The sequence below is a fragment of the Orbicella franksi genome, chromosome 7, assembly GCF_964199315.1.
Source record: "Orbicella franksi chromosome 7, jaOrbFran1.1, whole genome shotgun sequence".
In the NCBI taxonomy this organism is placed as follows: Eukaryota; Metazoa; Cnidaria; class Anthozoa; order Scleractinia; family Merulinidae; genus Orbicella; species Orbicella franksi.
The window spans coordinates 5377701-5392875 of record NC_138151.1 but is presented as its reverse complement, the minus strand read 5'-3'; the positions used below and the strand labels follow the sequence as shown (position 1 = coordinate 5392875).

Here is a 15175-nt window from a genome sequence, read left to right as displayed (position 1 = left end):
TCTCAAGCACAACTTATAACTCTTGATCGCGGCTTATAACTCGCGATCGCAACTTATAACTCTCGATCGGGACTTACAACTCTCGATCGCGACTTATAACTTGCGATCACAACTTATAACTCTCGATCGCAACTTATAACTCTCGATCACAACTAATAACTCTCGATGGCGACTTATAACTCTTGATCGCGACTTATAACTCTCGATCGCAACTTATAACTCGCGATCGCAACTTATAACTCTCGATCACAACTTATAACTCTCGATCGCAACTTAGAACTCTCGATCACAGCTTATAACTCTTGATCGCGACTTATAACTCTCGATCGCAACTTATAACTCGCGATCGCAACTTATAACTCGCGATCGCAACTTATAACTCGCGATCACAACTTTTAACTCTCGATCGGGAGTTATAACTCTCGAACACACATGTATAAGGGGAGTTCCATGACCATTTTTAAAAATAATTCTGTAGCATCCGCGGTGAGCAAAGCGAGCCGCGAATTATACAGATTATTTTAAAAATTGCACATAGAACCCCCCTTATACATGTGTCTGACCAGGGCAAGTTTAGCTTTACTTTTGAGTCTCGCCTCGCGGCTCGCCTCAAAAATAAACACAAACTTGCTCAGTTCACAGAACCCACCTTATCCATGTGTGTTGCGCGGATTTGTCTACATATTGCACACTGTCTATGAGATTGGTCGTAGATTTATTTTCAAGGGGCCTGTCTTAGTATAAAACAACCATGGCCGCGTCAAGGTAGGCGTCATCAAGGGTTTTATGGCGTGCTGAGGAGTTTGACCAACCAGAACCGCTTAGAACCGCTATTCTAAGGTACCGGCAACGTCCAAAAGGGAGCGCGAAAACAGAAAGACACACACGTATAAGGGGGGTTCTGTGAGCGGGTAAGTTTGGGTTTAGTTTTGGAGGCGAGCCGCGAGGCGGGACTCAAAGTTAAGCTAAACTCGCCTCGGTCACAGAACCCCCCTTATACATGTGTGTCTCGATCGCAACTTATAACTCTCGATCGCGAGTTATAACTCTCGATAGCGACTTATAGCTCTCGATCGCGACTTATAACTCGCGATCACAACTTATAACTCGCGATCGATATAGTCGATCGCGACTTATAGCTCTCGATCGCGACTTAAAACTTTCGATCGCAACTTAATATATAGATTTAAGCCAGCCTAAAAGCGTAGCTCCTGGGCCCGGTTGTTCCAAGCCAGAGTAAGCTAACCCAGGAAAAGGTAGAATTTTGATTTGAGTTTTCAAGTTTGCAGTGAGGTTTTCTGTATATTGTTTGGCCTTCTGTTTTGAGTTTTAATAATCACCATATACACAAAACAAAGCAGCAAAAAACATTTGTATAGAAGGAAAAGTTATAATTCGGTTAACTTTTAATCCTGGGTCAGCGTTAACCGGCTTCCGAACAATCCTGCCCTGTTTTCAACAAGTTAACCTGACATGAGCCCGCAATCCAATCGAAAACAGCATTTGGTCAGCAGTCAACCCCCAAAAAACGCGTAACCTCGATGAGCTGTAAACTTGAGCCCGCGATATGGTCACATGATACTGATCAGCGGATACCTTGTTTTGACAGGTGTCAATTGATCATAACATGGATGTCCAATATCAAAGAAGTACACGGTAAAGCAAGGATGCATGCATATCTCTGTCAACCTGTTATTTGGAGTATGGCCGCCATGTTGCAGGATTCCGTCGTCGTCGCCGTCGCCGTCGTGCGTACGCGCCCACGAGCAATACCGCTGGCCCTTAAACCATGAGAAAATCAACTCATGGGTGTCCTTTTCTTTCCTATATGAGTATGGGGCTCCGCTTGGCGGCCCTTCGGGCCGCCGGAGCTCCGCTATAACTCGCGACTTCTAACTTTGCAACTTGATTTCCTCTGTGCAGTGCGGGTGCGCTTACTGCCCGAAACAATGAAATATGGCGGCTGCAATCCGCAATTACAGTAGAACCCCCGTAACTCGAACTCTGAAGGGTAACGAAAAACAGTTCGAGTTAGCGGGGGTTCGAGTTATCGGGGTCGATTGAATATCCAACTTGCCACGTTAATAATTGATAGTTTGCTGATTTTTCAGTACTTCAGTATGCAGTGGCAGCTAAAGCACCAAATCCAGTATGACTCATAATATCGGGAAATGACTGTCAAATATGTGAACGGTCGGTTGCACTGATTAAAATCAAATTGCTGTGGTGTTAGTTTTGAGTGCTTTTACCGATTACAGGACAAGAAAAGCTAATGGGATGACATCCGTGGCGAGTTACATGAACCAGGATTCGAGTTATCGGGCTAAATTTTTATCAAGGGAAACGAAATCATGATTTAGTTCGAGTTAGCGGGGAATTCGAGTTATCCGAGTTCGAGTTAACCGAGTTCAAATGACTGAAAAGTGGGGTCAAATCCATGGAAAATGGGACTTGGTTCGAGTTAGCGGGAATTCGAGTTATCCGAGTTCGAGTTACCGGGATTCTACTGTACTTCGCTGTGACTTTTTTTGTCGCCCTTTTCCGATTTCATGCCGGCGGAGCTCTTCCAAATTACATTCCTAATTTACGTAGCGGCAATGGAGATCGAGAGGCCTTGATAGACGATTACTTCTGTCTTGGATTTTTTTAGCTAATGGGAAGTGCTCTCATTTCTGCTGGTATATCATGGCACCTCAAAAGGATCCTGAGAAGTCGTGGACCACGCAGGAGAAATATCCGTTCAAGTATCAAGAGAGTCGTGGATGCTGTAGAGCAGGAATTACAATGTAACCTGATGTCTTTGAAATGCTACAAAGACACTTAACACACGTTTACTCCTTTTTAAAGCCAATCATATAGCAAATACAAACTAAAATCATAAGGAAAATGCACACCTCCTCCACTTCGTCCGCCATATTGAAACTTGCAGCACTTTCTGTATTACCTCTCACCAGGGCCCCTAGTGCGGGCGCGAACGCGAGAGTTATAAGTCGCGATCGAGAGTTGTAAGTCGCGATCGAGAGTTGTAAGTTACGATTGAGAGTTGTAAGTCGCGATCGAGAGTTGCAAGTCGCGATCGAGAGTTGTAAGTCGCAATAGGGAGTTACGTGTTGCGATCGAGAGTTATGAGCTGCGATCGACAATAAATCAAAGAGAAAAAAAGAAAGCTATGTTCATTTAATTAAGTTGCCAAAGCAAAATTTTTATGTCACGATGAAAAATATCGAAATGTCCCCTACAGGCCACCGTAGTTTACATTCCGTGGAAGAAAAATTCGCCGAATTAAAGTTCCCAACCTCCAAAATCCTTCACGCAAAGACGAAAAACGTGATATTTCTCACGCTGTTACACTCATGACGTGATTAGTTAGTTCAGATTTCAAAAGGTCGAGTGCAAACATGCAAATTATATTTCTATCGTTCACACGATCTGTTCCTTTAAATTCGTTAGCAAGTTTGCTTTTTCTTTCGTTTTTCTGTTGCATTCGCCCCTTTTTAATACGCAGATGTATTTTTTTTTTAAATTTACCATACGATGTCTCTTTACGTCTTAACCAACTGCTACCATTCTGTGTATTAAAATATTTTCTAGCAAAGACCGGCCTCATTTTCACTCACGGTAAACCTGGGCCGTGCGGAGAGGTCTCGGGCTACTCACGTACAAAACAAGAAGAAAATCCAGGAGCGGAACAGAAACATCGCTGGGCCCTAGGCCGTCCCGGTTAAAAATAGCCAAGAGTAAAACATGATTCGAGTTCGACCCTAGGCCACCCCGGTTAAAAATCCAAGAGCCGAGCATGAATCGAGCTCGGCCCATGCCGTCCTGGATAAAAAGGAAAGGCCATGAGTAAAACGTAACATGTTTTCGTCGAGCGTCTGCATCTGCGCCATTTTTAATGACGTCATACGTCATATGCGCAAAGATTATGGCGTACCTCGTGGTTTTCGTTGTAGTGAGCGCGTCTGAGCATTGTAAAGATCTACAGACTACCTCGTGGTTTATGGTTTATTTTATATGTTCACGAACCCGACTTTGAACTGCCTTGGCTTTGGAATGTTAACTGTGGGAACAGTTATATTTCATTGGCTGTAGTTTGATTGCATTTGTTGATTAGTTCGAGTCGCGACGGATAGCTCAGTCTTTATCCAGCAAATATTGTTTGGAATCGGTGGAAAAGTACTCTTAAGGCAAGATATCCAGGCTGGATTGTAGATTACCGTGCCCCTCATTTGCATCTCATTGAATTTGAATGGTTTCTTTTGTTTCTATATGCTTTGTTCTTAGAAGCGTGGAAGGATATGTTAATAAGTGGCCAGGTGTTGCAAAATCGCTCCTTCGAATCAGACGCACGGAGCTGTAAACCTTTAGAGTCTTCAGCTTGGTTCACACTAGCAACATAACGACATAACGACATCAACATAACGACATAAAGAAAAGATTAGTTTTATCTTTATATGCTTATGTTGCTAACATGTCATTATGTCTACATGTTCACACTACAAACATAACGTCCTTTTTACGTCGAGATAACGTCCTTTTTGTGTCGTTCGTGACGATGTCGTTATGTCGTTATGTCGCTAGTGTGAACCAGGCTTTACTTAAATAATTGGACTACTCGCCCTCGATCGTTTTCTATGAGTAATAGTCAACTCGGCTACACCTCGCTGACTTTTCGCTCAAAGAAAACTCAGACTTATAGTCTAATTGTTAATTTAAAAAACGCCGGTCGATTTCAAAACGTCATTATCTTTCCATCCGTAAGTGAGGGTCGAGAAAATGTAACTCGCCTCTTCATTAATTCCAGTTGGCTAGTAACATTCCTTCATTGAGTGTTGTTTCCGTACTTGCTGTAAAGAGACCCTCCTAGGAAACTGAATATCAATGCTACGCGTCTGTTATTTATCTACAAAACGTTTAACATTAGCCTGATTGTAATCTGGCGAAATTCAGAAGTAAAACGCGCGTCGGACCTAGTCCTTCAAGTTTCCGGGCAGACTTCTGAAAAACACAGCAAAAGGAGACTTCAATCTTGACTCGTCATAAAGGCTTTCGAAATTCGGAGATTGGGCCAAGGATTTCCAAGACCACCGAATTTCGGTGCACCATTCACCACACCTACTATAAGACTGATCAATTCCAGTATTCATGGATTCCAGTATTCATGGATCCCAGGGCCGGGTTGTTCAGAGCCTGATTAAGCTAATACAGGATAATCGGGAATTTTGATATATTTTCTTGTTTTTTTACTTTGCGGTGAGGATTTCTGGTAACATTGTTTGGCCCTCTGAGTTTAAATTATCTCAAAGTACACAAAACATAACTGGTGAAAAACATCTTAATACAAGAAAAAATATACTTTGGTTAACTTTTAATCCTGGGCTAGCGTTAACCGGCATGCGAACGACCCGGCCCTGATTACGGCTCGAGCCCGCGATCCAATCTAATAAACCCACACTTTGTCAGCGGTCATTTAAAAAAAAAAACACGTGTCCTCGATGCGCTTCAAACTTTAGCCCGCAATATGTCACGTGATACCGGTCAGTGGATACCTTATTTTGACAGGTGTCAATTGACCATAACGTGGGTATCCCATATCAAAGATGAACGCTCTAAACTAAGGCTACATGTCTCGGTCAACTTGTTAGCTAAAGTATGGCCGCCATGTTGCGCGACGTCGTCGTCGTCGTGCGTACGCGCCCAGGAGCAATACCGCTAGTCATTTTTACCATGAGAGAAGTAACACAGCGGTCAAACGTCGGGCATGCGCAAATGGGTACATTTTTTGGCAGCCGCGCGCCAATTTCCCGCGCAAACATTTACAGGAAAACATAGGAAATAACCGGTGTCACGCAAAATTTACGAAAAAAAATTGAAACGTTCATAGAAATCTGTAAAAGGAAAAGAAAGTAGGAAAAAGGAAAACTTACGACTTTTCAGACACAAAGTTGATTGAGCTACCGGTATTCTGTTGATTCACCATTTTGTTTTGAGCTTTACCAAGAAAGTTTATAAGCCTTGAAAACCCGTGTCATGCTACGAGCCGACGGCGTAGTATATTTTCATTTGTTTTTATTAATCATACGATGCGTGACGCCGGAAACGGACGACAAACGGTGTGTAAAAGAAGGAAAAACTGGAGAAGAAAAAGACAATTGCAGTGATTCGGCATCGCTCAGACGAGCTGGAAAAATTTTGGCAAGGACTGAGGGCATTCCATTCGGATCCTGGGTTTGTCTGAAGCACAGGAACGAGATGAATATAAATTGAAACGACAAACGATGTTCGTGTCGATATTATTTGCTTACATTACACGAACGTTTAATTAAAAGTAAGTAGTAAGAATGATTAAACCGCATTAATTTTCCGGGTTCTTGCAAGCTGTACGGGTCCGCAAATGATCCCAGGACCGCAAATGATGCCGGACCGCAAATGATCCCCAAATTGGACCGCAAATGATCCCGGACCGGAAATGATCCCCGATAGGGACCTCAAATGATCCCGACTAAAAAAATAAGGAATGGCATGGATGGTGGGATGGTGTGGATAGGGAATTGGCATACGTGAATAGCGATGTTTTTATTAAAGCCATCTTATAATTATAATGGCTCACAACTTGCTTTTTTTTCATACTTTCGACTAAATTTTGTTGCTAACTACGATGTTATGAATATCACCGCTGAATCATCAAAACACAACTTGGCTTGCATTTCTTTGCAGTTCTCAGTAAAATTATGATCAGTGCAACATACGCTACATATCCTCCTTTGTTAAACATTGATATTTCGGTGTTATAGATAAATCACATTTTATCAGCCATTAACGCCACTCGTCTAAAGTTTTAAACTAAAATCTAACCATGAAGCAATTATTACAGAAGACGCTGTCACCCGAGTAGATCTACAAGCCTCAGCAACGCTTCATCACTCTGTAAAACACCTCATGCGTAGCACTGGAAATTTGAACAAATTTAGTTTTGGAATTTTTCCATGGTCGTATTTTGGCTTTAATTCCTCGGAAATGACTACCTGAGTATTCTAAAAAGCCAAAACTCCAAGCTATAGTTATGAAGTTCAGCTTCATGACCAAGCAAGGCGAAGGCTTGCGCTTCGCTTTGACAATTAGCTGTTTGATAGATGTTTGATACTATCGCCACCGGGATTTCGAGAATGTTTACAAGTATGTGTTTTTCTAAGACTTCAATAGATCGTCTTCACGTGACGTGTTTTTATCTTCATCAGGCATAAGAGGCGGTATATTTATATCTGTTTACAATTAGCGTGCTTCGTTTGGAAAACAGAGCATTTTGAATTTCAGGGTTATGGCGCTTGCGTGACACAAGGCTACGATCGAGTTTGTTGAAAAATATATACTTATCTCATGATTTTGAGCCTTTTTAGAAGTTAGAGCATTAGGAAAAGTGCTTATGTAAATGCTTGCTCGTTTAGTACTGATAATCAGTCGCCTAAAAAGCCAAAGTAAGTTCCAGATGTTTACACTACATTCCGGCCGCCATATTGGTGTACCACGGATGTACACCAACATGGCATTTTCTTACTGGGGTGTGTAAATTTCTGGGAAACATTTACGACCAATATCTGAAGTTTGGGGAAACACATAGGCCTAAAACTTGGAGAAGTGGCTTATTTAGTTATCTTCTATAGCGTACATCACAATTTCTTAGCTTTTTCCATTGGCTGGTTTTCGATTTATTATTTGTTTTATTGCGTGACAGTGAAAACGATCTGTACCCTTCGAAGAACAAACAGCAACTGTGGAATAGTTTTTTGTAAAATGATAATTAATTGGAAAATTTCAAGTGGCACTTGAAATGGGTTACCCTTGTATGGAGTGAGTGAAATGAGGACATTTGCGGAGCTACACAAACCTGGACTGTTCAATGCTATTCTTAACATAATACAGCGTAAAGACTCGAGACTTTCTGAAGACAGGAGACACCTCCAAGAACAGAGGACAGTTGCCCTCCTTCACATACTAGCATATTTCAGGTGTGCATAAACATGAATTTATTTTAACCTTTAAAAGAGTACATCTGAAAAATTGATGGAAAAAAAGATTCATTTTTGCATAGATCACAGATGGCATGTCCTTTACAAAAAGACTTGGGCCTGTACATGCATCAGCATGGCCTTTCAAGAGCTGGCCTGAACAATGGCCCTATCTTTGGCTTCTCAGTTGCACCAAGAACTGTTGACAGGCACAACAAGAACTTGCGGGAGCAGTATCAAGGCTCAATCCAAAAAACACTTCAACATGCAGTTGAGGTACAAACCTCTTTCAAGTGAATTGCAATAGACAAATGTACCTAACTGAGAAAAAAATAACCACTAAAAAGTGGAGTAAGACAGCCTTTACACTTTTAGAATATGGTCTTGGAACCTCTTAAAATGGGCACTTGGGTGTTAGGGAGTGTTGTCAATTGCAGTATAAAATAATATTAAGTAATGTATCAGAGCTAAAATAAGATCACAGTTTTCAAGATAGACAATTTAGAGTTTATCGCTCAAGGGAGTTTGACTGTAATCTATGCAATATTAAGATAAATTATTTTCGTTTGCTTGTTGTTAAATTCATTAGTTCAACATTAGCTTATCAATAGATTATTCATTTTCTTCTATTAGAACGGTACATCTAAGGTGTTACTACTGGATGACTTTCACAACATCCAGACAGTTCGCGTGCCAGACAACCTTAAATTGTCAAAAGTAACGCATATGGCATCTGCACTTCTCGATGTTCACCAGGAAATACCAGCTGTTGCAAAATCCAGTACAGAGTACATCCACAGTGTCCCTAAAGTTACCTTTAGAGGAAGGGAGACTGAACGTAAAGGTGGCATTGTAAAAAGTCACCTGCAAGAAATTTTCACTAAAGGCCTTAAAACCCATCATAAGTCATTTCTTAGTTCTCTTCCTGAGCAATGCCAAAAACTGAGGGCAAAAGATATACAGAAGCAAATTAAACAGTTCAGATGGAGTGTGAATAATAAGAAATAGAAAAAAAAATTATTTCCTTTCTTGAACCTTTTGATTTCATCATACATGTAGTGAGTCTAAATTGGGAAACATTTCAACAACAACAACAAAAATAATAATAAACTAATAATAACGATAACAATAATAGTAATAATTCCTTTGTTTCAGATACAATAGTTCGCAAAATAAGTAGCAACAACAACAACAGCAGCAGCAACAGGAACAGCAGCAACAACAACAACAACAACAGCGACAGCAACAGCAACAGCAACAACAACAACAACAGCAGCAACAATAACAACTACCGCAATAGCAACAGCAGCAAATGCAGCAGAGCAACAACAGCAGCAGCAGCTTCCTCTCCAGCGACCTGCATTACACCCACAACCTGCAACCACTTCTTCACAGCCACTGTGTACAAGGCTAGCTGCGGTTTGAATTTTGCACAATAAACCAAGTGATTTTGATGGACCTCTCGCAACTTAATTTTGCTGATTGCTTTTTCAAGACTCAATACAAAGTAGTTTGCTGACAACTAGAAATTTCAGGCATAATTTTCTTGTCAGTTCAATGTCAGGTCAGTCCAGTCTGGATTGTTGAAATATATTTCACTTAGAGTATCCTAACGTTTCATAGGAATTTTCAGGAAAAGTAATAGTCAATAATTTTCAACCACGGTTTATCAATAATGATGAAGATGAAGATGATGATGATGTAGGTGTATTAATTTTGCAATAGTATTTTGATCCTTTTTTAGGGGATCCTACAACTTTCTCCTCGCCACTTTTTCCAGGTTAAGAATAGACAATGTTATTAATGAAGCACTTACTGAAAAGTTACAATTGATTTTTTCAGCAGCCCATATTATGGTTGGCTTATCACTAACCATAAGGTCTGTTCCCAGGTGATGGTTGTTTGTTAATGCTATCATTGTATTCCATTTGCCACGTGGTTACTGACTGGCAGACAATTAATTATATTTATAGGTCCAGCTTAACAGGATTCAAATTCTCAACATCATTGAAGACGTTTTTGTCCAAGCATTTCCCCTGGAAAATCTTAGGAAGACCTTTTCATGAAATGATTTGAACAATGCAAAAACTCTGATTTTAACCAGAGTAATTCTATCAGTCCTCTGTTGACACAAGCATGCACTCCGACATTAACAACCTGATTTACAAGATATAACCAAAATAATATCTTATATCATGTCAGCAAATAACATTCTTCGGCTACACTTTAAGGTGGCACACCCAGGAGTGTAGTGTAACCAAGAGAGTCAGATGTCATGCCTGCAATAACATTATTCGGCTACACTTTAAGGTGGCACACCCAGGAGTGTAGTGCAACCAAGAGAGTCAGATGTCATGCCTGCAGAAGCATTATTCATCTGTTTTAATATTAATTTGCTTCACTTTAAGGCAGTTTAGTGAACTGTAACCGAGAAATACTTATATCAGTTTATCGCAACTAATGTAAAGTCCTCAGGGCCAAAGAATTTTGATACAAGGTAGACAGATGGATTGCTATATCGCACAATGATGAATTCTGATTTATTGAACTGGATGAAAACGGAAAAATATCACGGTCGAAGAAAACTTATCTGATAAACGTAGAAAACGCGGTGACATATCGATATATTAAAGTGAATATAAAGTGGTAAATAAACCACTATCGTGCTATCGTTACACTTCTGTCCCCTTGACCTCAGAATGAAGATATACTTTCTCATCCACGCCGGTTAGCGACACGCAAGCGCGAAAGGAAGTTTACGCATAGAGAAGACTTGAATATGATCTTTGATCCTTATGGCAGATTCCGTTTACGCGCACGAACAGTATATCAGTAGAAAAAGATTAAAATGAACAGATAAAGAAACTATTAAGTTGTCATATTGGCCTTGAAAAACGTCATAACAGGAAGCCAAACAATGAACGCGGCAGTGTCGGCTTTTTCGTTATTGAAACATGTACCACCATATGTGTACAGGCAAACGGATCTATTTTCTCTCTGAATTAGAAACCTAACGACCTAAGCAATCCACTGTTGTTAATTTCTGTCCAGTAAAGGCCTTTAGTAAACGTACGCCCAGCAAAAGCAAACAAACAAACGAACAAACGATATAAAAACAAGTTCAGTTTGATCCATGCGCGTTATTTGAGGTGCCTTGTTAGAATTTATCTGCGCTAAGTCTAGCAAAATCAGCAGGGACAGGTCTGAAAGACGGTCCTTCAGCTGCTCTCACTCTCGGATAAAAACGCACCACCTTAGAATCAGCTTTAAGCATCTTTTCTAACGAATGCACATCAGTTGCGACACATCAGCCCATCGTTCTAAATAAGTAAACTTTTCATGCTGTGTTCAGGGGCGATTCTTTATCTACTTAGTGTTAGTGACACGGAACTCGATGCTACCTTGGTGATTTTTTTTTTTCAAATTCTATGAGAACAGGGTTGTCTTCCCTAAGGTTGGGGGTGTAATTCGTAAAAACACTGAGTTTTTATAAATCGTTTTGAAATTCTTCGTTCCAGTTTAAATTTATGTTGCTGGCACACGGGTGGGCACTTAATATGTAGACCGTGATGTAAAATAGCTTAAACTATTTTTACCGTACATGATGCACTGTTACGATAGTCTGCTTTATAAACATTTAACTGCTCAGGTCGAGTTTTAATTTCAATATGATTAAACGTTCTTTAAATGCGTTCCCATTAAAAGTGATGCAAAGTTGTCAATTTTACTTTAATTTGAAGAAAAGGTCCTGTTAGGTACCTTCTTGATACTTAATGAAAATTTTGCGGAATTTGTTTTACCAGAGCGCTTCATGACGCCTCCTGGAATAAGCTATACCTTCCCTTGTTGAATCGTCATCAGTTTATCGTACGTTATTCACGTTATTGATTGGAAAAATAATTATACTTTTGAACCTTTAGTTCCTCTATTTTCAGGGGATAGGGGTGGGCTCACTTCTTTCGGAGGTCGTTACTTACGGACTCTAACGATTCGTTACGTGTACGAGCAGTCCGGGATCGTTATCAGATTTGATAACCATGTGACGTCACAACATGGCGGCCATTTCAAAAACCGGGAATTTTCGTATTCACTTCGCTTTGCTCGTTATTTTTTCGATTACACTCGGGTAATTTACCCATAATTCTATTCGATAATTACCAGAAAAGAAGGAGCCTCATGTGTTTTGAAAATGGCGGTTGAAGACCAGCGTAAACGATGTAAAATGCTACTCGTAAAGTGAAACAGCGCTTGCAATTTTGCATCCAAACCAGGCATGTTTTTCATTTTGTCATTAGATTTAAGTTACTTGGAGATTTTTGCGAAAATCACAAAAAATATGTCGTTAATCTTCATGCCATATTCTTGGGATTTAACGTGTTTGTAGTGTTGTGCACGATCTGTGAAAAAAGTGCGCGGGGGTATTTTGATTTGCGATGTGTTGTTCGTAACGGCGGCCATATTTACAGCTGTAATTGATGTGTTCCTAGGTATTGAGATGGGAGTTGAAGCAATGCCCGCTCTTATTAGCTGATTTATGGTCAGGTGGCAATGGTAAAAAAAAGTCTGCATACGGACCAAGTGACTCATTACGCCGGTGCTTATCTCCGGTTTTGTATCAGTTCTCATCCCTCCCTCTGGATGGGATGCTAGTTCATCGCAGGGTTACTTACAGTGTACCAGCATTAACTTCGCCGGTACCCATTTATACACCAGGGTGAAGAGAGGCACTGTGAGAGTAAAGTGTCTGGCCCAAAAACGCAACAAAATGTCCCTGGCCAGGGCTCGAACCCGGACCGCTCGATCTGGAGGTGAGCGCACTAACCGTAAGGTCACTGCGCCTCCTCTCAGGTGGCAATGGCTGCGTATAAATGTCACCGAGCGGGAGACAATTAAGTAAATGTCGCTCGCTCTCCTCTAACCAGAGTATGTTAGTTTAATTTGGGGTAATTTTTCTTGCCTTTTTACTTTACGTTACTTTTCTCTAAGCCATGTAAATGTAAACTACACGAGAAATATCGAGATTCTAAGGTATCACAAAACTGATGAAAATGTTTTCCTCGAGACCAGCAATTAATTAAAAGTGTATATCGGTACACAGTCATCTGCACACGGCTACGATCCCGTCGATTTTCAGCCATAATTTTCTAATTTTTGGTAAACGGTTAAAAACCTCTAACTGCAACTAAATGAATGTTTTCCTACAACAGATTCAGGTCCCAAAGAAGTGACTGGCCGCTCTCCTTCAATACTGCGAAGGTAGACGGAATCACCATCCTGTTGTTTGGGTGGAATATAAAATGCGGAAATTTGTTACCCTCTCTTACTTTTTTTAGGCTCTGGGCGGCTGAATCAAATCATTCCGATGACAAAAGAAAACAGCAATTCATTATTTGGAACACCTCCTACTTTTCAGGTTACAGCACCATCCAAGGACTGTTTACAGGATTCGATCTAGAAAACAATATGACGCTCTTTCTTTTACGGCCTTATACAGTAAAAGAATAATCGATCGTAGGGCGGGTCGGGACGACCTCTCTAGAAATGGACGACTACCGGTCTTCCTTAATCCGTCTCTTTTTATTCGCTTTACAACAACGCTATCTCTTACAATTCCGAACCTTAAATCCTGCTCTCGCTCTTTTATGTTGACCTGGTAGACAATGTCACTCAAGCATTAAACTGACAGTACTACGAAATCTATTTTTACGTAAGGGCTTCCAGAACCCGGAGCCTCCGGAATATAAATCCAGCGCCCTAACCACTAGGCCACGCCGCCTCCAGCTGCAAAATGGTACTTGCAAAACTTATATTAATAGCTACTTTACTTTATTTTTTCTTACTAAGCACCTTTTTTTAAATTAAAGTGTACATGTACTTCCATTTACCAAGAAGAATCAGGTGAAAGGAGATGTTGGACATATGTGATCTCCACTTAAGCAATGAGGTCTGCTGTGGTTTTACTTCGTAGAAATTAGAGTATAACTCTAAATTAAGAACAGAACATACTAGCAATAGCAATAAATTGTTCCAGAAAAATGGTCAGGTAAAATATATTTTAGTAAATCACCTGGCCAGAACACTAAGCCTAAATCGGGATAACCATCCAGATTGAAATAACATCAACTACGAAACTTAATGAAACTTATTCTCTTTGAGCTAAATTAATTCTAAGTACACACAATTAAATATTTACCGACTTTTTCCACCAAGAATTTCTATCATAAAATTCCTCTATAATATTCAATTTCGTTCTTTAGCAATAGATTGGCAGGGTCTCGCCTTTGCCTTTAAGAGTAAATACCTGGAAGTACTCCAGCTATAGCAAATATAAGAAAAAATGATTGTCTTGATGTGGGGAATTAAACTATTAGCCTTTCCTAGGAACTAGTCCATTCGACACTGAAATGTTCCCCTGACTCTACAACCTCTTCATACAGTTCAATTGTCTGTTGGTTACATTCCTCAGCTGAAGGACGTTCCTCAGCGTTTCCATTCCAGCATTTCTCCATCAATTCTTTCCAGCGCTGCGGGGGCTTCTCGCAGTCTTCCAGATGTTTAGGACGATTTCCAGCATCTACGAAAGTTATGAGCGTTTCTACCTTAACTTCAGCGAAGGCGCGCTGCCCATACCAAATCTCCCACAGTATCACACCAAAGCTGTACATGTCTACTTTGCTGTCACACAGCTTCGAACGAAACACTTCCGGCGCGATGTAAACAAGGGTTCCCTCCAAAGCACCACCTTCTTTGGAACCGGCAATATCAGTAATCTTCACTGAATTCTCCTCTGTTAGCTTCAATAGAAATAAAAATCGTTATTTAACATTATTTTTTTGAAATCGAGGTGGATAGTGGTAGATTATTTATTCTGCCGCTATTCATCGAGATTGAAAAGAATAATTGTTTTAGTATATACTCAAGAAGTGATCTCGACAACAGCCGAAAAGCAAGCCATTAAAAGTCGATTTAATTGACCTCTCAATCCATCCGTGGAAAACGAACGTGCAAACGGCACGAAGCATGCGCGAAACTATTTATAGAATCTTCAAACGTGTAAATTGACCTTCGAGAAAATCCTTGTCATAGTCTAACAAAATGGTCTTTCAACAGCGTTCAAATCAGCAGTCTTAATCGTAAGTCTGCTTGCAAAACAAATTCTCCGTTCGATC

At 40.4% G+C, this 15175-nt stretch overlaps 3 protein-coding genes across 3 annotated transcripts in view; 1 reads left to right on the top strand and 2 right to left on the bottom strand.

Annotated features, from left to right (window-relative positions):
* Nucleotides 1–7799: 7799 nt before the first annotated feature.
* Nucleotides 7800–9014, top strand: LOC145492793 (uncharacterized). The gene is made up of 3 exons (XM_081472179.1): nt 7800–8006; nt 8090–8282; nt 8640–9014. Exons 1-3 carry the CDS (start codon nt 7858–7860, stop codon nt 9012–9014), a joined length of 717 nt encoding a protein of 238 aa, XP_081328305.1. The 5' UTR covers nt 7800–7857.
* Nucleotides 9015–13518: 4504 nt separating this feature from the next.
* The window catches only part of LOC145493482 (uncharacterized), a 32360-nt gene continuing 30703 nt past the window's right edge, over nt 13519–15175 (bottom strand). The window contains exon 8 of the mRNA XM_081472961.1: nt 13519–14800. Coding sequence (XP_081329087.1) covers nt 14384–14800 — 417 coding nt within the window. The 3' untranslated portion in view covers nt 13519–14383. The remainder of the gene's footprint in view (nt 14801–15175) is intronic.
* The window catches only part of LOC145493502 (uncharacterized), a 5257-nt gene continuing 4880 nt past the window's right edge, over nt 14799–15175 (bottom strand). The window contains exon 1 of the mRNA XM_081472986.1: nt 14799–15175. This exon is cut by the window's right edge and continues 4880 nt beyond it. The gene's annotated coding sequence lies outside the window, so the exon portion shown is untranslated.